This window comes from Molothrus ater, chromosome 3 (genome assembly GCF_012460135.2).
Source record: "Molothrus ater isolate BHLD 08-10-18 breed brown headed cowbird chromosome 3, BPBGC_Mater_1.1, whole genome shotgun sequence".
Classification (NCBI taxonomy): domain Eukaryota; kingdom Metazoa; phylum Chordata; class Aves; order Passeriformes; family Icteridae; genus Molothrus; species Molothrus ater.
In genome coordinates this window covers 11,261,674-11,287,731 of record NC_050480.2, presented here as the reverse complement: position 1 = coordinate 11,287,731, position 26,058 = coordinate 11,261,674, and the positions used below count along the sequence as shown (strand labels likewise).

Genomic DNA, 26,058 nt, shown 5'->3' with positions numbered 1-26,058 from the left:
ATATGTGTATGTAGGGCATCTGTGCATGCACAATATGGACATCTACACACACTCTACTTTAAATAGATTTTCTCTTCAGAAATGTCACTTTCATAAACCTTTGTTTGCATGCTTACTTTTCCTTATCCCTGTTTGATGATTTTACTGTTGTTCCTGGCTATCCAGTCAAAAGAATGCACCTGTAAAAGGGCTTTGCCAAGAGGCAGTCACTCACTCAGTGACCCACAAAGTAAGAGAGGACACCAAATTACATCGCTGTGACATCTGTCCGTGCATCTGCTAGAGTTTTCATCATCTACTAAAGCCAATCTACAGGTCATTCTGATGTTTAACCTTACTCAAATTCAAGAATAAAATCAGCTATAATTTGCAACAGGATAAAATAGTTGTGGATATAAATATATATGTGTGTATATGTGCATATAATTTTAAGAATACACAAATTAAAATAGACCACAGTGGTGTTCCAGGGGTTTTGTGCAGGAATGAGCTAAAATTATTTCAGGTTCTGTATCGTAGACTAAAGGATGTTAGCACTACTGTTTCAGGTGATTATGAAAAATAAAATTAAGTGGCAATAAAAAGTAATTCCACACTTTTTTTTTTAATTAAGACACCTTAATTACTTAATGTTAAATATTCTAATTGTTTAATATCCAGTATTTTATTCTAAAGCTTGATTTTCTTCGTGAATCTGTATTGTTTGCTGAAATTAGTGCATGCCCCTTTTATTTAAATTAGTTTGAACAATTGTAAATGTGCTGCTTATATCACCAAACACAAAAGTTTGTCAGTTCCTACACACGGGTAGCAGTTATAATAACATTGCGGAGTAGGATGCCAACACGATGCTTTCAGAATCCCAAAAGCTATAATCTTATTAATGCATGACCACTTGGGATATGAATATTACTGAGAAGACATCTCCTTTCAGTGCAGTTCCCTCTGGAAAGGGAAACCCAAGAGCAGGAAATGATCTCACAGCGCTCAAGTGCCACACATATTTCTGTTGGACAAGAACCAAATGTTCTTGTGGAGGAGCCAACACCACCACTCCAGTACCACCATTCCCAGCAGGGGAATGCACTGGGAAAATGAAGCCTTAAGCTAGACAATGCTTGAAAATAAGGCATGGGAAATAAAAGGCAAAGGTTTCTTTATAAGACATCACCACCTGTCCAATATGAGTATGGGAATTGCTGTGATGATGCCTGCTTTCAGTTCTTTGTAGATCTGCGAGTGTTTGTGTCTCTGAGGCACATGTTTCCTGGCTTTTCCGTGGAAATAAAATGCAAACCCGTTTTTGGCTGGAGCCCCTGTGTAATAGGAGCGTTTGGCCACAGGGTGGTACACCAGCCATGTTTAACCGAGGGCTGCGGGGATGCAGCAGCAGCTCCCGGATCCCTCTGCCGGCCCCGCTCCGCCGGGAACAGCAGCCGGGAGAGCTCAGCGCAGCTGGCCATGAGCCAAAGGCATCCACAGCCAGAAGAGAAGACAGAGAAACCCCACTGAAGAGTCTGAGAATCTACTTGCAAATGATGATGACAATATGGATGTGCGTATTGTACGGAGGCAGCCGTACCACGTGCATGCACATCTCTACTGACGTGCAACTTAAAACATTCAGTGGGGGCTTTACTTCTCAATTTGTGATGAAACATTTTTGTCCCATCTGAAAAACTTGAAAAATTAATCCAACTAGGTGGAAAGAGCTTACATTTTCAGTCAATAAACTTAAGGTATAGATTTCAGGTTGAAGACAAATCTGAAGAAAATACAGTGTCAACTGTGAGATGAAAAATTACAACTCCTGGCATTGAAACACTTTCTATTCCAATAAGAATAAAAAAAATAAAATATTAAATACATTTATTTTTATTGTTTACCTCCTTAAATTAAATTTTTTTCATTAGCACATTTCAATTTTAAATAAATTACAGGGTTTTCTGTCTATTAACTAACCTCAACATCTGCCTTCCTTGACACTGTCCAGCTTTTCAAATAAATAAAGGGAGTTTGTGAATTTCACCATTACCTTTCTTAGCTAAGAGGAATACTCAGATTTTTAGGGAACTTCAGACAGTTTCCTTGGGGACTTAGATATTTTAAAAAAGAGATAAGTAAAAAAATATTAATTCCTACTGACTCTTCTGCTTTGACTCATGGGTGAAGTTCTGGCCATGGATTTAAGTGACAGTGTGAAATTCAAAAGTAAATTTAATGATATATGAATATATTGAAATAAATAGACAGAGAACAAGACCTCATTTTGGAACTGGAATGTGACAATTTAGCTGATGCCTTAAGATTTTAGCCTTTATATTTTTCAAATTCTGTGCTGCATTTGCCCATAACTCTAAACTTCATATAAAGTGCAAACTACTCTTCACACTTTGGCCAGACAAAACAATTTCTCTAGGCCTGGAACCCCAGGACACCCTCCAGCCTCAGGCCCTGAAAAGTATAAACAAAAGTGAATTGGGGGGGGTGCAAACTGGGGGGATACAACTTCATTACCTGAAGCTGCAATTGGAGGATTAACCCCTGATATGTAAATGGACAAAACTTATATCTGTCTGAAAAACTTGTGACCATTGTCCATCTTGGGTGTAGCCTCTGGGGGGCTTAAACTCTGCCCAAGGTGTATTTATTGAAGACCTTTAACATGTACTCGCTTTATTCTATCAGGTTTGGCTGGCTTCTGTTCCAGATAGCCACTCCAAGGCATCATAGCAATGCAATAATATTTAAAATTGCTTTCACAAAGCTTTTCAGAGCTCAGCAATGTATGATGAGGCACAAAAGGAGGCATTTTTTAGGAGATATTCAACAGTACTGACTCTGTCATAGCCACCTAATTCTTCTCCATGCACCTTAGAGTCTCCCCTGAGATCTTTCCTCCAGAATTACTGCTTTGAGTCTAGAGCAGGGCTCCATTTCACATCGAGAGAAATCAAGGATGCTTTCTTTGCCTCAGGAGAGTTAACAATAGTTTACCATTTTTAATCATTGTACAGGATTTAATTTATTTTATGGCTGTGTTTTCTTTTTTAACATGTAAAAGTAGAAGTGCAGTCATGTCACAGAACCTACCTCTTTCGCACGATCTGCCAAGGTACCCCGTGCCAGAGCAATCACACACATATCTGTTCCACCCATCCCTGCACACACCATTGTTTTTACAGGGGTTGCTAAGGCAAGGCTTTGCAGTTTCTCTTGAGCATGAGGGTTTTACTCCAGCTGTGCTTTGAATTTCGGCCATCTGTCGAATATCTTTGCTTTGGCCATCAATAAATAAATCTCGAATGCAGCCGACGTATCCATAATTGAGGAGTGCTGTCCACACTTCAGTTGGGAAGACCAGGCCTGCTTTATTTTCTGGTAAGCCTCCAAGATACAAGTCGTCATCCAAGTCAAGGATTTCACTTTCCCCTGGTGCAGTGTATGGAGTACGTAACGTGTTTACAGATATCGTCCCTGGAAAGACAATTAAATGGGTGATTTTCAGATATTTGATTTTGGTGCTGCTTCTTTTACTCAATCATCTACATGTCACATTAGCTCCTGGCAAACAGCTGTAAGTGAAGCAGAGTTATTTTACTTGTACAGCTATAGAATCATAGATACACTTCAGTATTTCAATTGCAATGTAGTCAGGAAGTTAATGATCTAAAAATCCTTTATGCACAACACTGCATGAGCACAATATGAGAAATCCCAGTCAAAATCCCCTTACCAATCTCCTTGGTACAGGAGGAATGCAGTTCATAGTTATTTTCAGAAACATCCTCTTTGTGCAACAACAACAACAAAAATATCTTCGCTCCCTCATATGTACTTCAAAGTCTTAAGGCCAGGGTTGCATCGATAGTTTGCAAGCTGGGAGGCAAACCTGAGTCTGTGGTATGGGCCCAAAGACACAGTACTTTAAAAAAGACTTTCACCATTTCCAGTGGGCTTTGGATAAGACCTTTTTTTCTTTAAATGTAGAAGGAAAATGCTCTCATCAGCTGCCAGGCAGGCAATCATTAGGAAGGAAGTGATGTGGTCCTGGAGGGAAAATCAATGCCTCTGACACTTATCTCCAAATGTGTGCATGTTACAATGAGAGGGAGAGAAGATGTATAGAGACCTTCAGGAAACCAGAAATATCTTTTCCATTTTAGTCTAAAAATTTAATTTAAAAAAATTGAACCTAAAATAGAGCTCTTTTTATGAAGTGCCTGAGCAGAGAAAATTTAATCATCAGCAAAGATCCTTTTTTTGGTGGTACTTTGTTTAAAATAATGAGGTATGCAACACCTACAATTTGAATAAGAAGAAAATAAATTTAGTACATACAGTCACAGAGCATACTTATGCCAAGCAATTTTAATTTTATTTCTAAGTAAAATTACTTGGCAAAAAAACCTTCATGTATATCTTCACAGAAGTGATTCCTTATCACTCTATGTGGGTACAAAAGCAAACAAAATATAAATTAAAATATTATATAGATCACAAAATGCTTCCAATGACCAGTCATAGCATGCAACACTGTTATCTGCTGGGCATAACATTAAAAGTCTTTTAGTGGTGACAAGACGCTGAAGATGCCATGAATTTAGCACACATATATATATATACAAAGGGAACATGATTCACCATCTCCACTGTTAGCCTGAAACTCATTCCAGAAGATAACACTGATTACCAAAAACGCTTCCACTGTGGTAGGAGTTGTGCATAAGAAGAAATTCACACTTTACACAGCATACATACTAAAATGTGAGTTTTAAGCAAACAAAGGCAGGTCAGAAAAAGATCATTCTCTTAGTTGGGTAGAGCCTAAAATTTAGGCTTCTCTTTTAGTAATGGACTCCTGTGGAAGCTATATTTTTTCTGTTCTTTTGTTGGTTCAGTAGGTTAACTTCAACACTGACAGAATTAATATCTAAAGAATTTGGATGGTTAGTAAAAGCTGTTTGGGGCAAAGCTCTCAGGAGGTCCAACTCCCATGTGAGAATTAAGACATGGATTTTAGAAGGACTGGATACCACAGTCTCCCTACTATCAGAAGAGAACTAGCAAGATAAAACAAAGGCTTGCATAGCATTTTTGCATCTTTATAAGCATGGTGGAAGAGTGAGGATGTGGTCAGTTTTCCCTTTTATGCATTCTAAGAAATGTTTTCTGTGCCAGTTGAATAATCCCATAGATATAAAAGTGAACTTCCAAGAAAGTATGCATGAAAGTAAGAAATATGCATGCTGAAACAAGATACTTTTTCTTCCAAACTTCCATCTGTCTAAAACAGATAAGAGATTAGGGTTTGCTAACTCTAAAAATTTGTTGTTTCTCCTCAGCTTCTAGAAGCAGAACTTGGTACTTATATAGAATGCTTGCTATAGGTTTGACCTTAGGCACACATGCATAAACATTTTGAGATTTGATTAATCAGCTGAGTCAAACAAGGACACCTGTGAATGACCTGTCAAACCAAGAGGGACTTTTCAAAGAGCATCCTAGGGTATCAGGAAGGATGGCTAACAGCCAACAGATCTTTTGTCTCTAAAAAACATTTGAGAGACTGTAAATATAAATTGTACTTGTCCTCGCAGTGTTTTTTTACTGCTATTGTTGCTTGCTGCCATCTGTTGATGCACAGGCTAATTTAGGAGCAAACACTCTAAACCCATGTTCAGGCAGCACCCACTTGTGCACCCACACACATTAACTCAGCTGCAGCCTCCAACAGCAAGCTCCAACATGTGAACAGTGCTGCTTTCTGCTGGACAAAAACAGCCATATTTTCAACACATTAACAAAGAATCCCAAAAACTCCTTTTCTATTAAATAATAAATATCTACTATGTCTTGATTACCTTGAGCTCAGAGAAAAAAGATAAATCTCTGCTAGTGTAGCTGCTGCTCTGTGTTCCAAGTGGAAGCTTTGCAAGCACAGAAGGCTTAGGAAGGTGAATGATAGGGGAAACTGGTGACTGTGAATTACAGTAAAGTGATAGACTGAAGCAGGAATTTTTTCTTCTCTGTGTCATAAAGGATTACCCTGAAGAGAGCTTAAGTATTATTTTGAATAGATGTCAACAGCTTCTTAAAGAAATGAACTTTTTACCTTCCCAGGTAAAAAACATGAAACCCCATAAAATACTCTGTGTGAGAAGGCCTCTGAAGCTTTATCTGAAACCTTGAAATCATGGCATTTAATGACTATGGGTAGAAAAACATGACAGGCAAGCACACAGCCATCACTGCTGATGATATCCAAATTACCTTTTATGTATCTCTGACAGACAACACACACTTCACTCACTAATTGCTTTGTAAACACAGATGAAAAAGGGAAAATCCAAGTAAAATAAGGGAACATAAAGATATTCCAAAATACAGTAAAAATTACAGAGCCTTTTAAGTATCCTACAACCAAATGCAGAGCTCAAGTCCATAGAATGTTGGCCTACAGAAAATAAACAATGGTTCCATCAGCACCTTTGGATTCACAGTGCACCCAGAGCTGAGACAGAGGTGGTAGCACATGCTGTTTCATCTTGGTGAGGAGTTTTTTTTTTTCTTGTTGTGGTGTTTTTTTGTTTGGTTGGTTTTTTGTGAGGAAGGAAAAGGGGGTGATTAATAGTTTTTCTAGTTTACTGCAGGGGTTTGGGTTTGCTTATTTTCCTGTGTTTTGTTGGTGTTTGGGGTTTTGTTTTTTTTTTAAAGCCTGTTATCTTTCTTGAGGGAAGCTTTACAAGTTGTACTGAGAATGTCTCAAGCTGGACCTCATAACAATGGGGAGGCTGCCACAGAAATTGGGGACTTTGATGCACACCTCCTTTCATAGACTTCAGTTCTACTTTCTCTGGAAATTATAGGCAGATGAAAAGGAATTGCTTTGATGAATAACCACCGTGCTCCAATCCATTCAGTTGTTTTTGCCTATGAATGTGAAGGGACATCACTTTCCATAGAGGAAGAAAGGGAAACTCAGGGAGCATGCAAATGTCTCGTGAGGCCAGGACAAAAAGGGTTAATAAATTTCCTTGTAGAGATACTAAAATGCCATTCTCAAGACAGAATTGTCAAATTTTACAGGAGGAAAGAATGGGACATATATCTTGTTTAACAAAATAACCTAGAGACAACAGATTTTATGAGGTAGCAGCAGAATCAGAAGAGGACTCAAGAGGGAGAGAAAATTAAAACTTGAAATTGTAACAGCTCTGGAGTAAGAACCATCCTTAAACTTCCTTCTTTTCATAACAACACTCAGAACCAGATAAGTAGTGATACCACTTCTTTGAAAAGAGCCATAATGCCTTCCAGGAAACAAGCAGCTTCCATTCAAAGTTTTTTAAGACTCAAAGTAGGAAATAATTTTTGTATTTCTATCAGAATAAAAAAGCAATGGAGGAATGCTGACAGCAAAAGCAATGAGGATGCTGACAGCACTTGGTTTGTCCTGTCTGAAAGAAGTAAAAAGGAATGACAAAGACAAGAAGGTGTGGGGTGACTTATTTAGTCTGGGAATTCATGATCTAGCTTCAGATTCTAAAAACAAGATTCTGCAGCATTTCACCTGAGAACACAGTGCAATATCACATCCAGAAACTTCTTGCTGTATTTGAAAAGCAGTCTGAAGAAAACTAATGAAGTTATGGTTTTCAGCAAGAATTATTGACTTAAAGGGTAACTGATTATGAGAAGTCCTTCAAAGGACGAGTCAACAATATAAGTCAACAATAACACACATGTGAGCAAAAAGGGAAATATATTATTGATTACAGAGAAACCTATTGTGCCACTTGGCTGAGTGTTGGTTAAGTTTTATCTTGGACTCTGAGAAAGATGCAGATCAGCCAAGAAAGCTGCAGATCATTGAAAGAATATTCCTCAAAATGCAGTATAAACCCATCCTCCCAAGTATGAAAACTATTAACATCTGTTGAAATAGGAACACATAAATCTGGCTGTTGTTGAAAGGTTAAAAAGATGTGGGAAGTAATATGTAGAAGAGTACATGTGAGAAAAAAAGAACCTGCAACAACACCACATGTAATAGACATCACAAAGCACTACTTATAGTGAGATGTTGATTATAGTTAAGCTCTAATTACATACTCCAGGGATCATTTCTGGTGTTCAAGCTGAGACTAAATTTAGCTCAAAATTTCAGTGACTCAGCCCTTAAATGCTACCTACCTATGAATAGATGCTGATACATTGTGTTTTATGCTGCCCTGCACAACTGGAGGTTGACAAGAAGAGTAAGTTTCCTCCCTGAATTCACTATGTAATGGTGGTTTCCAAAGGATGAATGGTGGTTCAGCAAAACAAAATAAAAATTGCATGATTATCCTTGTATATGGCAAACAGTTTAAAAAAAATGAAAGAATACTTAAGTTTCAGAAAACAGTTATTAAATGTATTCCTACTGTGTTACAAGATACACTGTGAGCAAAGACCTTTACAGCTGCTTCATGGTTGTTTTTTATTTCGTTTGGGTTTGTGGGTTTTTCCCTAATTCTTTTTTTCTGCAGAGTTTGCAGTACTGTTAAGAGCAGAACAGGCAAACATTTCCCTTAGGTATGACTTAATGAGCCTCTCCAATCATATTCATTATCTCAGCAATTTACTTTTTCTTAAAACTGTGTATAAGAAACAAAATCACATTTCTAAATCTCGTCTCTCTCCTGATCAGTTAAATATGAAGATTTTAAGTGCAGCTACTGCAGCTGTTATGATCTCTCTGCTTACCTGGCATGGCCTATTTTAGGGGATTTTTTTTATGCCTGTGAAAAATATCTGCTTATTAAGAAACATTGAAAAATCAGAGCAAGGTATTAAGTGCAAATACATCTTCTGTGCTAAAACACAATATAATAGCCATGATGAGGACTGTGACTGCAGCATGCAGCCCATGGCCAAGACAGGACACATAAGAGGCAGCTATGAAGCTGTGGTCCTTGCCAGAAATTCAGGATGTACAGTTCAGGAATACTGGGGGGGAACTCAGGACACAGCAGCTGGCAGCGCTGCTGCACACCTAGCAAGAAGGATGGACCAGGGGAGAATATCTTATGAATATTTCTCTTTACCTAACCCTTAAATGTTAACTAAATATTGTCTCAGCAACTCTGTCCTACCAATGATCCTTTTTAGGTAAGAAAGCACTCAGAGTAAGTCTTCCAGGAAACAGAATGGGATCCTAGGGTGAAAACAAGAATAACAGGTCAAAGCTTTCAGCAAAAGGAAATGAAAAGGCACCGTATCTTCCCTCTTCCTTCTATCTCTCAAAATCTGAGTGCATTGACAGAATTACTAGTGAATGGGGCCTGGATGATGACAATTTAAAAATGTGTTCTCATTCTCCCTCCCTCCTCCACCACAGTCTCAGACAAGCAAAGGCAAACTCAGTAGTTTAGACTGGATGCTCACTGTGACTGAGAGCTGGAGGAGAGCAAAGAATGAGAAATAAATCTAGTACTTGCTGATCCAGCTAATATGAAAGTCAAGGAAATTAGCAAAGCTCCTTGAGAAATGTCACAATATTCTCCCGTAGGAGAGATCCACTCTGCATTGGATTTGAAGTCTGGGAGCAAAAGGTTGCAGGACACCAAACTTAATTTAAAGAAAGAAAAAAGAATCATGATTTATTTGAGCTACTTATTCATTAACAGAACAATCTCTTACTTTATGCTTGATAGCTAGGAAAATATACTGTCAATGGCAACAAGAATGTCTCAGAAAAGCAAATTTTTTTCTATACAAGTTATATTCATTCAGGTATATAAAAACTCTGAAGGAGAGATAGTGAAAAGTAATCATATTAATGTGATTTTTAGTATGTTTGGTCTGGCCTAGAGAAAAGAAACTGAAAAGCATCCTGAAATAGTAAAGTGAATTTTATTCTTTATGGGTAAAACACACCAACAAGGCATAACGTGACCACGAGGTGGAGGGGGATGAGATACTCAGGACAGTGAGGAGGGCACACAGCAAACTCTCTTCCCTGGACTTCAGGAGAGCAGACTCTGGCCTCTTCAAGGCACTACTCAGTGGAGCCCAATGGCAAAGAGCCCAAGGATGCTGGCTGGTGTTCAAGGATCACCTTCTACAAGCTCAGACACGATGCCTCCTGACAAGGAGGCAATGGGGCAAAAATGCCAGCAGGCCTCCATGGATGGATGAGGAGCTGCTGAGCAAACCCAGAGCAAAAAAAAAAGCTTTCAGAAGGTGGAAAAGAGGACAGGTGGTTTTGGTGGAATGTAGTAAAATTGTACAGGGTGATAGGGATAATGTTAGGGAAGTCAGGGCCCATTCAGTATGGAGTGGGGCCCCCCAAGCCACTATATCACATTTATTGTTACATAAAATCCATATTTTTTACTTTGGCACATGGTCTCATTGTCATCTTAATTCAGGTAGAGGCATCTCTCTAATAATTTTAATAACCAGATCTTACCATCATTAGGACAAACAAAACATTGCCAGTGTTATTGGTACTTCTCCTCCCATAAACTACTATTGTATGTATTAGAGTAACAGGAAAATTTTGATTCTATTTCACATTGCAGTTAAAATTCAATTGCCAATCCATAAAGCCTGTATATTTTTATTCAGTATTCATGGTAATAGTTCAATGTCTCAGAGTTAATAGGTATTATGATTAGTTTTCAACAGTGATGGGGGAGTTGCATAAATTTCACCTATCTTGATCATAGGCAAATCATCAGATGGATTAATTTGATTATTTATAATTCTACTTAAAAAAATAATACGCAATCCTGATCACCAGGAAGGTTTTCTTTCCTGAAATTACTCTAAATTCTTGCTGATGTCCATTAACAGTTTTAAAGAATTAAAGTATGCCCTAAACTCTCTTAATGGCACCTGTGGGTCATGTTTTGTGAAGCAATGAAAGGGCAGAATTTACCTTCAAATGTAAACAATTGCTATGCATTTATTTCATTCCTTTATAGATCTGTTGGCTTTAGATTTAAGAATAAACTTTACTTTCAGCAGTCCCACAGGCATAATTATTACAGGATTTACTGCCTCATATGTATCACTGAAACAGCACTTAAGAAGAAAGCCTGAAATGAAAACTGTAATATAAATAATATGACTGCTGGGTGTTCAATTCCAATTGAAGATTTTGAGAAGTTGTGTTTTGTTGTTCAGTAAGGCAGTAAGGTTTTTTTTTCTTTTTTGTTTGCTTTTGTTTGGTTGGGTTTTGTTTGTTTTTGTTTGGTAGATTTATTTAACCTCGAGAAATCTAAATGAGCAACTGACATAATAACTAAATCAAGGTTGGTACCATTAGAATTTGAAGCTGCACTTCCCAGAAATCAAATTATTATTTTTCATAATCATAGTGCAGGTGGGTTTCAGCATGGATTTAACGGAAATCTTCAATTTAAATTTGCACCTAAGATTTGCTTTATCTGAAATATGATTTGTGTGTAGTAAGATGTTAAATAAAATGATAAATTTTTGGGGGTTAAGTTTCATAAAGAAACTATAAATGCAAGCTATGGAAAGGTAGTCACCAGAAGGAACAAAGTGGGGGAAATCCCAAAAAGTCCAAAAGAAGCGTAGTTAAATTTTTCAACACCCAATTTACAGCCTACATAAACTTCATGTTGAATACTGATATTAATTAGAAAATCTTCAGGACTGAATTACAGACTCAGTATATTCCCTGCCCCCTTCCTCCCCAAATCCTGGCAAGAAGTACAGGAAAGTCACTGTATAAGGGAGCTGTCCTTAAATTGATGTATATTGATTATTTTCTTAAGATATATACTCCAGATGAGAAGAGGTGATGCACATTGGTGATTTCACTGGATAAATGCACTTTAGGCCATATTACATTTCAGTAGCATGAGAAAGAGTTCACGAATTCTTTATTTTTACCACTTCTCAGTGAGATTGCTTTTTGAGTAAACTACTCCAGAATATTAATCACACTGATAGAATGAGACAAGTCAATTATTTCCATTTCTGCCGACATGTGTTGTTAGTAATTTATCAGAATATTATTTAAGTACACTGAGATCTGCTGACATGATTGGAAGATCTGTGTTGTTTCTGTGGGGCAACTATTCCCCTTGCTGGAGATTATTGTCAGCAATTCTTTTTTGCTTTATTTTCATTCTTCAAACTTGCCACTTCAGCTATTTGATGTAAGCAAGCACAGAGGGAGATTACTGTTGGTTTTTCAACCACACAACACACTTACTTGCAAGATTAAGTACTTGATTATCCAATAATGTAAATATAAGATATTTTACTCAGCAAATTATTGTAGTCTGGCACCTGAAAGTAATGACTTCTTATAATTTCCTTATTTTTCAGATGATGCCCAACTCTGTGGCAGCATCAATATGTTCACAGTATTCTCTCAGATACAGCAGAAAAAGCTATTCTGAATGCAGACAAAAGGAACTTACCTGACCGCCCATCCCGCTGAAAATCCACATGGTACCATTCCCCATCATTCACCTTCTTCTGCAAGGCTTTTATTTTTATAGTACCTGATCCCATGTCTAACAGTAGGTAGAGGTGGCCATCAAGCATCTCAATGGCAAAAAAATCAACCTTCACCATCTGTGGATGTTTGGCATCTTTTTGGTGCCTTGGTTTCCCATGACTGAAAAGAATGAGGCCATTTGGCTCAGTTGTACGAAAGTCAAATGATATTGAGCCTGTTTTCTTGGCATTCCACTTTGGCAGAGAGATGAAAGACTCTGGTGTTTCAAATGTGATTGGATCTAAGGTTGCAACATTCTCACATTTAAATGCTACAACCCCATGAATCTTCATTTTAGGATCTCCTTGCTTGGCAAGTCGAGACAGCTCCAACCTGACATCGTTATTTTTATATACAACCTGCAAGCAAAGCAGAGAAGTTACTCAGAGAAACCTGAGCATTTTAGCCAAAGCGACACAATCTTGAATAGGCACATTATTTAGAGGATAATGGTGATGATATATGAATATGATAATTTACATACAAACAAGATGAAATAACTATTTTCATTGACTAATGATTTAATAATTGTTTTCATTAAACCAAACAAAGTTGCTCTAAAAATACCCCTGGAGTTAATTCCAACAATCTGAAAGAATCTACACATAATTTATACTATGAGTTGCAAATTAGCTTGTGTGGCCTTGATTACTTAAAAGCCTTTTCTGCACAGCCATTCTGCTGTTATAAAGTATTAGATTTCATATTCCTCTAAACCCTTTGTCACTGTCTTAACTCTTCTGTTCATGTACAGAAAATATACCAAGGTCAGACACTTCATAATTTAACATCTTTTCAGTTTGTCCTTGGGGCTGAGGAGTAGTAACATTCATGGAATTCATGAGGCTATGTAAGATAGGCAAACCAATAGCATAACAGATCAAACCCAGGAAAACCTTTGAGCCTGTTCAATTTGACAAAAAAAAAAAAACCCAACTTACATATTTTCTCTGACTTTTCTGATAAAAATGAAAGACAATATTAGTTTTAAATCCAATTGACTTTTGCAGCATATATTCTTGCTCCAAATCACATTTTAGCTTGGTTCAAAAAGCCTGCCATGATGCAACCACTTCCCAGGGTTTTAATGTTTATTGGTGTTTTCTCAAATTGCTGCTCTTTCTTTTATTCATAATACAAGAGCTGCTGAAATGAGCTCCCCAATACCAAAGGTGCACACAAGTGTTTTGTCAATACTTTTAATTGTGCAATAAATTATACACCCAAGCTAAAATACCACTGAAGGGCTGAATACAAAACCATAGCGACAGAAGCTAAAACTTTCTTCTCTGTTTCTAAGGTTAAGCCCTACATTAAAAAGCAATTTGGATAAAAAGCAACAGCTCAGCAAAACCAAGCACTTTGTGCTGAGGCTTCTTCATCTACAGAGCTGCACCATTCAAGGCTGGATCACATCTGGCCTTGATCCAGTGTTCCAACTATGCAGTGTAGTTTGGAGCTGTTCAGGGGACCCATCACTGGGACTTTACATCCTGTTGGGGGTTAGAAAGTGCATACTAAATACTTAGGATAGAGCTTCCAGATTAATTTCCTCTGAGACCTGGTTTGAACACACGTGAAGCCCACTCTGACACCCAGTAAGGGAACACATAGTGGATGAACTGCAGAACTGTGCCACTGTTAGAAACAAAGGCACTAGCACTTACACAATCTAAGATGACATACCCCACGAGTGATAGTTGTTATTGAAAAACGTTTAAAATTAAAAGAAAAGGAAATGATTGATAGAGTGACATTTTTCAGTAAGAATTGTGTTCATTCCAATTATACCATTATCCACAATGCAAATTTCATCATAAGACTTGTCAGAATTATTCTACTGTAATAAAATGTATCCTAAAAGTTAATAAATAAGTCTATTTCTTAATTTTATTTCAGAGTTGAGTACAAGTAGTGTTGTTCTCATGAGAACTGTTTCTCCAAAGACAACAGATAAACCTCACTGTGGATTGCTGACAGCAGAATGCTACTCTGCTACAGAGACAGAGATAATGTGTTCTTCAACTGAAGACATCAGAAGTGAATAGAATTGGACTACACTGTAATATTAGGTAGTAAAGTTCCACATTTCCATTTATCAAATACATCCACAACACCTGAGACTTCACAGACTGTACCAAGGAGTTTAGAACAGTACTAGAGAATAAGCACATGCAAGTGACCCCCTCTGGGGTGGCTTTCTGTCTTTAGAGGGAGAAGGAAGAAGAAGCCAGGAGCCTTGGAGGTTACTTAGAGATATCTGGTCTCATGAAGCATTGACCACTTTCTATGGCAAGGGGATTTTGGATAGGTCCTGCTTCACTTGAAGAAGTTACAGGGGCAACTTCATGAATTAGACCAAAAAGAATCAAACACTGACAGAGGATGCAATAAATAAAAAAGGAACAAATGGACTCTTATTAGAACTAAGTCCTGCTTGGTGACAATGGAAGTCAATACAGCAACAAAGAACATGAGAAGATCTTAAATTGACAACTGAACAAGAGCAAGTTCCAGGACAAGGTGAATAAATGTACAAAGAGAATTTATTGTTTATGGACAAATCAAACTGTCCAACCTTAATGAAACTGGTTAATTGAATATTAAATTAGGAATTGATAGATATTTAAAAAAACTCAGCAGACTAAAGGAAAGCTAGGTTTTCCTTGAAGTCTAAAACAGCTTACTATGATCTGAAGTAATTTGGCAATTCAGAAATAATAATTTCTAATAAATATGGTTTAAGAACATAATGGACAAAGTGAAATGGTTTTCTTAATAACTTGTCAACAGCTCTTTAATTAACTTAATATATAATGTATGAGGGAAGCGTTGCTAAAATACTTTAGTAGCAGTGACAAATATTTTCAATTTTATGCCACCAATGTTAAAACATCCTTGGAATCCCTAAATGTTTTAAGTGACAATTTTGTGCTTCCCTATTCCACAACTGAAACTTTGTAGCTACTGAGAAGAAAATTACTGCATTTTATTACATAGGTTGTGGGGGAACTTGAATAAAGCCTATGTTTTAGAGTGCATATGTTCCAAGTATTAGAATGTGCTTATGTTCATTTACTCTTTCTAAATGGAAAATTTTGAACTGAATTATCATGGCTAATTAGTAATAAACCAGCAATATACGAACCATAACTGAAAAGACCTGTAAACTATTAACTGAACACAGCTTGCATTTGGGAGCCTGTTTCCTGGTGTTATGCTGAGATTATAACCCCTCTCCCTTATCCATGAAAAATGTACTCAGCCATCAGTGAAGCACAGCAAAAGGAGAAAAGTGGTACGTTCACAGAAACTAGTTGTCGTTAAATTTTGGGAAAACCACTGAAGAGTAAGGAATAATTCTGAGACTAATATCTGCTTTATAACTCATGAAGGTACATGCTTCAGAAACAACAGCCTCTAGGGTACAAATAACTTACTGATTTATCCATTGATTTTGCCTTTTAATTTTTCTCTTGCTTCTGGGTACATAAGGACAAGCATATTTTTAATAGGTCTTATATTATCTGCTATTTCCATCTGAGGCACACAGCCCACAACGCTAACTCAGTACATTCTCCCTCCTTTAGAGACAAGGATCCACAATCAGTCAAGTGAAGGGAATTGGCAATGGAGAAATATTGGATTCACAATCCCCCTTACTCCACACAGCCCACCAGTCACTATGCCGGCATCCATTGGGTTGGTGTCACCATCATATTTTTTTGAAAAATCCTGTTTGCCCAGGATTTCTCTCCTGGGAAGCTGAGAAGCATCAGAGAAAAAGGAAAACAATATTATCTGATTTGCTTCTCCTGTGTTTTGCTGCTTTGGAATGTGTTTGGTCATTGATGGGTTTTATGTGAATTGTTTTAACTTAATGACCAGTCACCATCAGCTGTGTTGGACTCTCTCTTCAAAGTCACAAGTTTTCATTATCATTCTTTGTAACCTTCTGTCTGCATCTTTTCTCTATTCTTTAGTATAGTTTAGTACAACATTCTTTAATATAATAAAAAATAATAAATTAGCCTTCTAAGAACATGGGGTCAGATTCATAATTTTCCTCCCTTCATCTGAGGAACCTCAAAAATACCACAGGTTGGCCCTGGGTTTTAGCTTGCTCTTGCACTCTCATACCTGAGCAGCAATCTAAGATTCCTGCATGTGAAACTGCCAGCCCTCAGGGAATTGTATCATGCCATTAAGAGCACCTTGAATTTGTCTTATGTTCAATGTTCTTTACTGCTAATATCAAGTAAGCGTCAAGATGTCAGTCTTTAAAACATATAACTACCTCATTCTTGGAAACTGCAAAAGGTCACCTGAACTCCCAAGAAAAACAGAGCAGTTAGCAATTTCCCATATAATTTGCAACCAAGCTATCCAAAGTGAGGAATAAATTTATGTCCTAAGAGAGACAGAACATTTTACAATCAAGATAACAGGCTTCCTTTGCTACCACCCGGGCCACATGCTGGGTAACTTGCAATATCACAGATATTTGTGGATTCATTTGTTAAGACACAGCCTTAAGACAGCAATTATTACCTAAAAGCTCAGCACTCTCTTTAATGTGGTCTGTAGTCATGGAGAACAACCTAAGTTAATTCATGCTTCCCAAAGATATATCATGTATAGGTTGTTTTTTTTTGCAAGCTGGGGCACTACTATTCAATGAACTCCAGAAGTGTAAAGAGGTATAAATCTATGAATGACCCTGAGAAAAGGTGAAGGAAAAGAGAAGGACTTTATACTAGGAATGTATCCTAAATCTGTAAGTGTTCAATTAGCAAAAGTCTAAGTCCAGAAAACTTTAAAACAATTAAAAAAAAACAAAACAGAAGAACTCTTTCAGTTCTTTCTATTGATGCTATCCCATGAGATTTAGAATGATTAAAGGTGTGAAAAAATCCAGATTACAACACTATTTTCAATTCAAAATGCAGCCCTTCCCACATCAAATATTATGAATGAAGAACAGGCATTATTACAAAATAACGCCTTACATATTTCAAAATACTGACCACCTCTGCTAACAATGGCTTTTCAATCATTGTGCTTTAAAATACTTTAAATTATTAGGAAGTATTTATTTCAAAATAATTTACATTCTTAAAACCAAAGATAATCCTCAAGAATCTGATCACATCACCTGATCTGCAGCACCTAGGTTTCCTTGAGAACCAGAGGAAACCCAGGATTTCAGAGCACCTGCCATTATGACCTTGCTGCAAAGAACTTGTCTATTTACTTAAATGAGAGATGAGGTAAAATACTTTTATAAATGCAATTTGAATAAATGGATGAACCCTGTATCAAAACGTGTTAAAAACTGGATTAGATGAATTTTGGTTACCATAAACCAGTACTTTGATATTTTCATATTTCTGTGAAACCTGGATCACCTGGTGCATGTAATGGCAGTTAATTCTCCAAAATGGAGAATAATGTCACCCAAAATGGCTCAGGTAGGTGCTGCCAAGGTACAGATTTCCCCTGAAAAGTGGTCTCAGCAGGAGGGAACTTGCTGATGTCAGAAACTGTAACAATGGGACTTGCAATAAGGGAAACCTGAGGCAATTTTTTATCAGACACTAGAATTTCCATGCTCGTTGAGACCTACCTGGTGCCCACAGCATCACATTCCCCAGAAATTCAGCTGCAAAACTGACCACTAACAGTTATCATGGTTTTTTTAGCCCTTGATGTGTGGTTTTGAACTAATCTGGGAACATCAGCTTCTCACAGGAGGCTTGTCATTTTGCTAATATGCCTCCATGCATTTTCAAGCTCCAAAATTAAAATATCAAGGAACACAATAAACGACACACTATTTAGACAAAACTTAAGGAGCCCAAGTTCAAATGTTTGCAGTGGGGTGCATTTTTGAACACAATGTGAAAGCACACAACATTAATGACAACAGTTATTAAAGCCTCTACACCATAAACCAGCTTTGTTTTCTGAACATAGAGAAGTAATTAGGGAGCATATTGAATGCTTCAAGGGAATAACTTATTCTTCCTCAAGTGAAATAGTTTTCATTCTCCTGAGGTCAACATTTGTTATCTTTAAACACAAATGTGCTGGAAATGGGGCACTTAGAAAGGGGATCATTGAGCAGCAAAACAAAACCCAGGTATCTCTAGAGCCTAAGTGGGAGGTAAGCCTAAGGACAACAGGATGGGGTTCCATAGTATGGATACATAAACACCTGGAGAAAACAACAACATATTCATTTTGTTGCCTTATTTTAGGTCAATTAATATGGTCTGGGAAGCTGCCCTGGAAGATTAAGCTCAAAAAAAAGCCCTTGACTTAATTGATCAAATAAACAAAAAAAAAAAAAACCAGAAAAGTACTACAGTGCAGCAAATTCCTTGGAGTATATATCTGGGATTTTCACATTCTGCTGTTTCTTCTTCCTTGTCTGAGCATCCAAAACCACAGAGCGCAAACAGATCACAATCAAACTTTTGAAAAATATTAAATAGGCTTATGCAAGGCAAACGTATTATTTATTCAGTATAATTATGTGCTTTGTTCTGCTTTTTGTTGCACTGTTTATAGCTTTATATATAACAAGTAGATTTTTTAAATCAGACATACTCTCCACAGACTACTTTGGCCTAAGGTAGAAAGAAGAAAACCATTATAATAATTCTTGTGTTAGGAGGTCAGGACCAATAATCAAGGGATTTGGGTTTAACCTGCACCTAAATGCCTCACAGAGAACTTAATTTCTCCTTCCTTCTCTGTAAATTAAATACATCATCTTCTCACAGGACAGCAAGACTGAAGTTCACATTACCAGCACAAAGTCTAGTGAAGTTTCATCCAAAATCAGACTCGTTTACACACACAGTTTCCATAGGGTGACAATCCCCCATTTTCTTTTTAAGGAAAACAGGGATGATATAGTTCTCACTTTCTAGTCTGCAACTACAGAGTCCAGAGCTCACTGGTCATTCAGATAAAAAACCACCAAAGTGCATCCATTCTGTTCAAAAGCTGCACAAAATAAAAGCTGAAGTTGAGCAATCCATGTCTCAGGGTGAACACAAAAGCATAGAATCCCATGATAATCCCTGATAATGCACTTGGCAAGTGCTTTAATGCCACACTACATGGCTAACTAAAGACAACAAATTAGTGATGTTTGTTGTTTTTGTAACTAAGCTACATGGATGTTTTCTGCACTCCCCTTCCTTAAAATAACAGGATATATTGCACATCAGGCACTTGGAAAACTTCTGTTTACACAAAGCAGGCATACTTAATGTACACAAATTTATACTCTATTTAAACTGCTAATTATCTTATCCCTGCAAATTCTAGGAAGGAAAATGGGCACCAAAAAAAGGCTAAAATTACCATAACCATAGGGAATTTCACTATGATTTCAACAGTACACCTGCACTTCTACTGTGGGTTGAAAATCATCACTCTCCTACCCCCAAATAATGATGTAAAAACAATAGAGGGGGAAAAAAAAAAGTCAAACCAAACTAGAAAAACAAACCCAAAAGAACTCCCACAACTCAGTCCAAAGCAGGTATATTAATTACTCTAAGGAAACAAAACAGTTGTTAATTGATATGTACACTTGTAGAAACAAAACCAGCACTGTCAGAAACAAAGTTATCAGCATACTGGGAGTGTGAATTTAGATTCCCTGCGCAGTATGGGCAATGTCACCTATTTGCAGAATTAATACAGTCATGACAGCTCATCTTCTAGGCCAACTAGTCTTTTCTGCTGGAGTTCTGAATGTGGATCCCAGAACTGCTTGTTTCTTTTCTCTCCTCCTTTGACTGCCTGAATAGAGATGTTTTAAGGGGATGCCAGAAAATGCCTTTTTATGTTCTGAGTTACTGGAATATCATTTAACATGATATATTGGCAGAACTTAGGAAAAAAAGAAAATCAACATTTTTTTTCTAATAGCATTGATAATGGGATTGTTATGTTTTTCACCCTGCTGTGGACACAAGTCTTTTGAAGATCTTTTTTCCCCTCTTCAATAGACTATTTTGCTATTCTTTGTATGTCCTGCTGTCTGCTGCCAGACTGCTAAATGTTTCTGACTGTGGTTGCTATGCTTTCTGTTTTTAAGAAATGGGTTCAAGTTTCTTTTCTTTTTTCCTTTTTTTTTTTTTCCTTCCCATGGCAAGGGCTCACAGAAATTTCTTGGCAACAGCTAAGTTGGAGAGTTTAGGGACAAGTTGGTTCCACAAAAGCTCTATTGGCTCCTTAGTAAAGATAAAGCCTTTACCAAGACGTAAGTCATGAAATAAAAACAAGAAAAACACAGGAACCACCAAAAGGAAAACAAAATGAATCATTTAAGGCAAAAGCAGCTTTGCATTAATATACTGCATGAAGTCTAAGAAAGAAAACAAATTATATGCTACTTCCAATGACTGTTTGGGAAAAGGAAAAGGCTACAGGAGACTCAGTTTTCATGCTGGATTTCAGTTTTTTTCCTCTTGTTTCTTTCACAGTGCAGTAAGAATTACCAAAGATTAATTCTGTAGCAAAGTCAGAAATGTGCTGGTTTTCTTCTTTCTCCATTAACCATTCTCACTCAAGATCAAGTAAAAGAACTCTTTAAGGACTACATGAAAGAGGGGCTTTAAAGCAGAACACCATCACTACCATTTGTAGGGTTCAAGGATTATTTCTTTAGCATAATATTCATTATCTCCTATAAATTCCTTATCTTTAGCCCTTAAAACTTTAAATTCAAGGTCATAAAATACAGAGGCAAATAACGGGAAAAACACAAAGATCATATATATGCAAAAATTAACTTTCTAAGGAACAGCTCAACTCAAGTGCATTTGAAGGCAACATGTCAGATGTACATAAAATCTGAGTTACCTTTCATTATGGTAGGAGTCAAATAAGTTAAAAATAGAAGTTGTTACAAAAAGAGAAAAATAATGAGTCTGAAAATAAAATCTAAAATGAGATAACACAAACCAAGTAGGGGAGGTCAGGGGTCTGAACACAAACAGAAACTTGTTAAAAAATGCAGTTACCAACACACTAACCCTGAACACCTGAACTATTTGAACAAATATTTTTCCATAATAAACATGATTGAAGACATAGGAAAATAACTGTAGGCTTCAAATTAAATACAGAATGTCAATTCTATAGATCCTTTGGTGAAATGAGGGAGGTTTATTCCACCCCTCACTAGATCTCCTTCCTTCCTTCCTTCAGCCTCTCCTGTAAGTTTTTTATTAGCTGCCAACTTATGAATCTTAATTTATTGTTTCTCCAAAATAATAAACACCCAGCTGGCTTTTTCTTCCTCTTCTCTCTCACCTGTATAGGTTACTCCAGCTGAATAGCTGGCTCTTGGCTCTGGGTGTTTTTAGCTACTCTCTGGTTTGGACTCATCCCCCTTTCCCAATTCCTGGTTTGAAAGACCCTTCTGTTACACTGAGAGGAAAATGGCCCTCTTTTATGAGCTTTTGGCCAGACTCCATTTAGAAACCCTCTCAGCTCTGTTGGCTGACTATTGGCTGAGTGAAGTTGGCTACCAACTGACAAGCTGTAGAAACTTTTCTTCTTCCATTCTGAGAGCCAGCACATTTCTTCTTCCCCCTTAGCTTAACAGCTCTTCGATTTTGTGATATTAATTTAGCAATAATTTATGCAGTTGTCAGCTAAATTCTGCTCTACCAAGATAGGCTAAATAACTTAAAAATAAAAATTAAAATCACATTCCCACCCATTAAATATACTGGGCACCTTCCTGGAAGACATCCAGGAGAATCCTTCCCTACCTTCACCTGCAATTTCTTTTGAATCCTTACAATCTTTTTAACATATCCTTTTAGCTTTCCAGTACTGCAACATGAGCAACTCGTCACATCAGTGTTTTGCAACCATCTTTGTCTTCTCAGATACCTATGAAAATTGGAAGATAAGTTTCATTCAAGATTGTTACTGTGATTGCAAGACCAAGGCATCAAACCACCACACATTATTCAGAGGCAGCTTTTCCCTCACCAGTGCTCCAAGACAGAGAGGTACAGCTGGAGGCTGCTGCCACTGCTTTCCTTTGCACTTGGTTCTGTGCCCACATTCCTTCTCTAAAGAGCCTATATTTTCTGAAGTGGCAAATGAAGAAGCAGCACTCATGCAGAGCAGCAAGAGGAAAAGCAGGGCTCTTGCAACATCAAAAAACCTGATCTGTATAGCCCACAATGTGCGTGGCTAAAAGCATTTAGAGATTTTCAAGAAAATAATTCAGGAATGAGATATTTTTAAGGCATTGCTTTTCTATTTAAAGCCATCTCTAACCAAAGTCTACCTATGGGTCAGCTTTATGCTAATAAATTTTATTGAGGTTATAGGTGTCCTCCAAAATAGAGGCAGCTGGTTGAACTAATTAAAGTTAATTACCACTGTACTGATAAGGAAGAGGGATGCGTTATTTGATTTTCAAGACATGCCATCTCATTGCAGGGAAAGAATGTAACAGGGCACACTTAAGTGTGGTATTTAAAGGGTCTGATTCTGCTTGATGACCTCCAAACCTGAGACTTTGGGGCCAGATTAATGTTAAAAGGAATTTCAGACAATACAATTTACCTTTGGTTTGGTACTGAGCAAGAGGTCCTCAGCCTCAAGCCAAATCAATTCTTCTGAGAGATAATCAGAAAAAAAAAATCACATAATACCTCAACAATGTTCATCTAAGAATATTCCAGAAAAGCAGCTTGCCATACAAAATGAACTGCCAACAAGTACCTCTACACAAGCTATTGCAGCTTATTGCAATTTAACACAATTTTCAGCTTTTAAAAGTATATTGTTCTGCAAAATATTTTTGATTATGTAAATGTGTCTGTCAAAATAAACACTCCTCACAGTGAGCTGGGTTTTTAAAAAAAGCTGTGAAGAGAACAAGGCTGAGTAAAGGATGATGCAATTAAGCTTTTATCACTTCCCTATGCCTTTTGGTACATCAATTGAGTGTCTCAGCAATGTTCTGCCATTTGTTTTCATCATTAGATTTTTTTTTTTTAAATTTCAAATAAACACTTCAACTTGAAGCTACTTTAAATATAAAACATATTGTCAAATGTTCTCAAATACCCTTCAGAAAAATGGGAGAAAAAACAGGTTTTTCCTTGGACAAAAGTGTCAGGCAAAAATAATTTTCTATTTTCCCTAAAACACTTTCCTGGGACTACACATGGCATATGCTGAATTATACATATATAAAAAAATAATAAAAGACATGCATGAAACCTAAATAAAGAATCAAGGTAACCACATCTATGGTAGTAACAATTGCTTGTATTTATCTCAGTACAACTCCATTTTACAACATGATACAAGATTATGCAAAGAGTTGTAGCATTCATTTTCTTTGGAAAAGTTTGACAAAATTACTTTCAAGATTCTGCTCTCTCTAGTGGGGCCTTAGTCTTGCTGAAGTGACTTGTAATGTTTAATAATTGTGAGAAAGCCTCCTATTTAAAGGCTAAATCAGGATTATTTAGCAAGCAATTGATGGTGTCAAACAAAAACTTTAGTTCAGGAGTAGATAAGAAGGCAAAACTCAGTGCAGTAATGACTTTCATATCCACAAAGACAAAAGCATTTACCTTTCAACAGAAAATAAATAAGCAGTCTCATTCTGACTGAAAAATAGATTTGAATGCAATATTTAATAAGTATGAATAAAAATTGTGGGGAAAAAAAAACTTGTGTAAGGTATTAATTGTAATATAGACCAGGGCACATAACTAAATGCTGCTGTGTGATGTCAGCAGAAACAAGGAGGGCTCACTCTGTCTGCTTGGGCTGGAGTCAGACCCAGGGAACCAAGGAGTCTTTGGAAGTGTTTGGCTTTAACAAAGACAAAAAACTACCAAGAGGATGAGAGGAGGCAGGTTGCTCTCAGAAATTGTAATGTTAATAATTTGGTCTTGTGAAAGCTGACCCACAGCTGAGTGTGGCAATACACTTTCAAAGTACAAGTTAAGTAACTCAAATTCCTAGCAGTCTTTGATATTAATAATCTGACTCAACAGATACAGCAGTCTCGAGACATTTTCGCTGTTATTCACATTATTTCTAAATCTGTCTCACAGAAATGACAAACTTGACAAGTCTTATGCTTTCTAACAACTTCCTCTGTGCCTGTACAAAAAGGAAGGTTGGCATACTGATTAATGTGATTTACTTCAACTTGGAGCATTTGCTCTTATCCATTACTTACATAAGTCTGGCGTTTACTTCATAGCTGAATTGGAGATTGCAAAACACTACCTTTTCCATCTCTAGTATTGGCACAAGGAATTGTATCATATGTTACTACCCATAAACTTGGACCAATTTCCAAAGCATCTTAATGCACCATACCTTTTTCATTTATGTTTTTGGTCAGAGAGAAAAAAAAAAAACAAAACAAAAAACACACACAAAACAAAACAAAAAAAAAAAGGGGGTTCCTGCTCCTCTCTGTTATATTCATTTAGCTGAAATAATACCCATGAGAGGTTTTCTCATCAGCTTGATTATATCAACATATAGGTCATGAAACTGATAATAATGGAACCCCCAAACACAGATAAAAAAAGAAGGATTTTTGCAAAATTTTAAGGTGTCAGGTGTACCGGGCATTTTGGTTGCATGTTCGTAGCTGAGCCAAAATACTGGGGCTTTACCCAACATCTGTCACCTCTCTGAATTTTCAATTTATTTTATCCTTCTCTTCCTAGGCATAACCTGATAATTTGCAAGTTTGAGGATATCTGAGCTGTACATGTAATTAAAGAAAAAACCAATTTTTACAAGCTACAATTCTCATTTGACACCAAAATAAGCACTTTTTAAGACTGGATTTGTAGAGCTGCAAATACCTAAAAAACTGACTTGACTATAGACTTTTGAATGAAAGAATAAGCTCTTTTAAGCATAGAACCCTAAAATGTTTAGGTAATTGACTTAAAAAATGGCTTAGATTTTTTTTAAAACCATTTTGATTCTTATTAAATGTATGTTTCAGGAAAAATTGGTGGAAACATCAACCTAGCTTCCAGCTAAACATATTGAAGCAATTGTAAAAAAGTTAAATAACTACATTTTTAGTTTGACAATTAGATGATACTGGCATTGTCTCAATAGGCACACATGGATTTTTATATTTCTACAAATCTTGTTCACTGAAATGTTTTAAAGCATACATTTAATCTTTAATATCTGAAGGTAAAGAAATAATTCTTATCTCATTATTGCTTTCAAGCTGTCCAGTTAAAACTAGGAAAATATGCACAGTCTAAATGGCAAAGCAGCATCTCAGTCCTCACTAGCTTTTACACATATGAAATTCTTTGGAATAAGTCTTGGAAATGGAAAATTCATTTTTTTAGGGTTTTTTTTCCTCTGCGACAGTATAGATTTTACATTTAAAAAAAAAAAAATCAAACCTTACAGAACAAACAGAATCAAATGATCTAATTCATGTCTTGTTCAGAATTATCACAGAATATGGG

At 36.8% G+C, this 26,058-nt stretch overlaps 1 protein-coding gene across 29 annotated transcripts in view; it reads right to left on the bottom strand.

Annotated features, from left to right (window-relative positions):
- Positions 1-26,058, bottom strand: part of NRXN1 (neurexin 1) — a 678,846-nt gene that overhangs the window by 392,992 nt on the left and 259,796 nt on the right. For all 29 annotated transcript variants that reach the window (XM_054514185.1, XM_054514186.1, XM_054514193.1 and 26 more), the window contains 2 exons: positions 12,450-12,888; positions 3,094-3,477 (listed from right to left, as the gene is read on the bottom strand). In XM_054514185.1, coding sequence (XP_054370160.1) covers positions 3,094-3,477; positions 12,450-12,888 — 823 coding nt within the window. The remainder of the gene's footprint in view (positions 1-3,093; positions 3,478-12,449; positions 12,889-26,058) is intronic.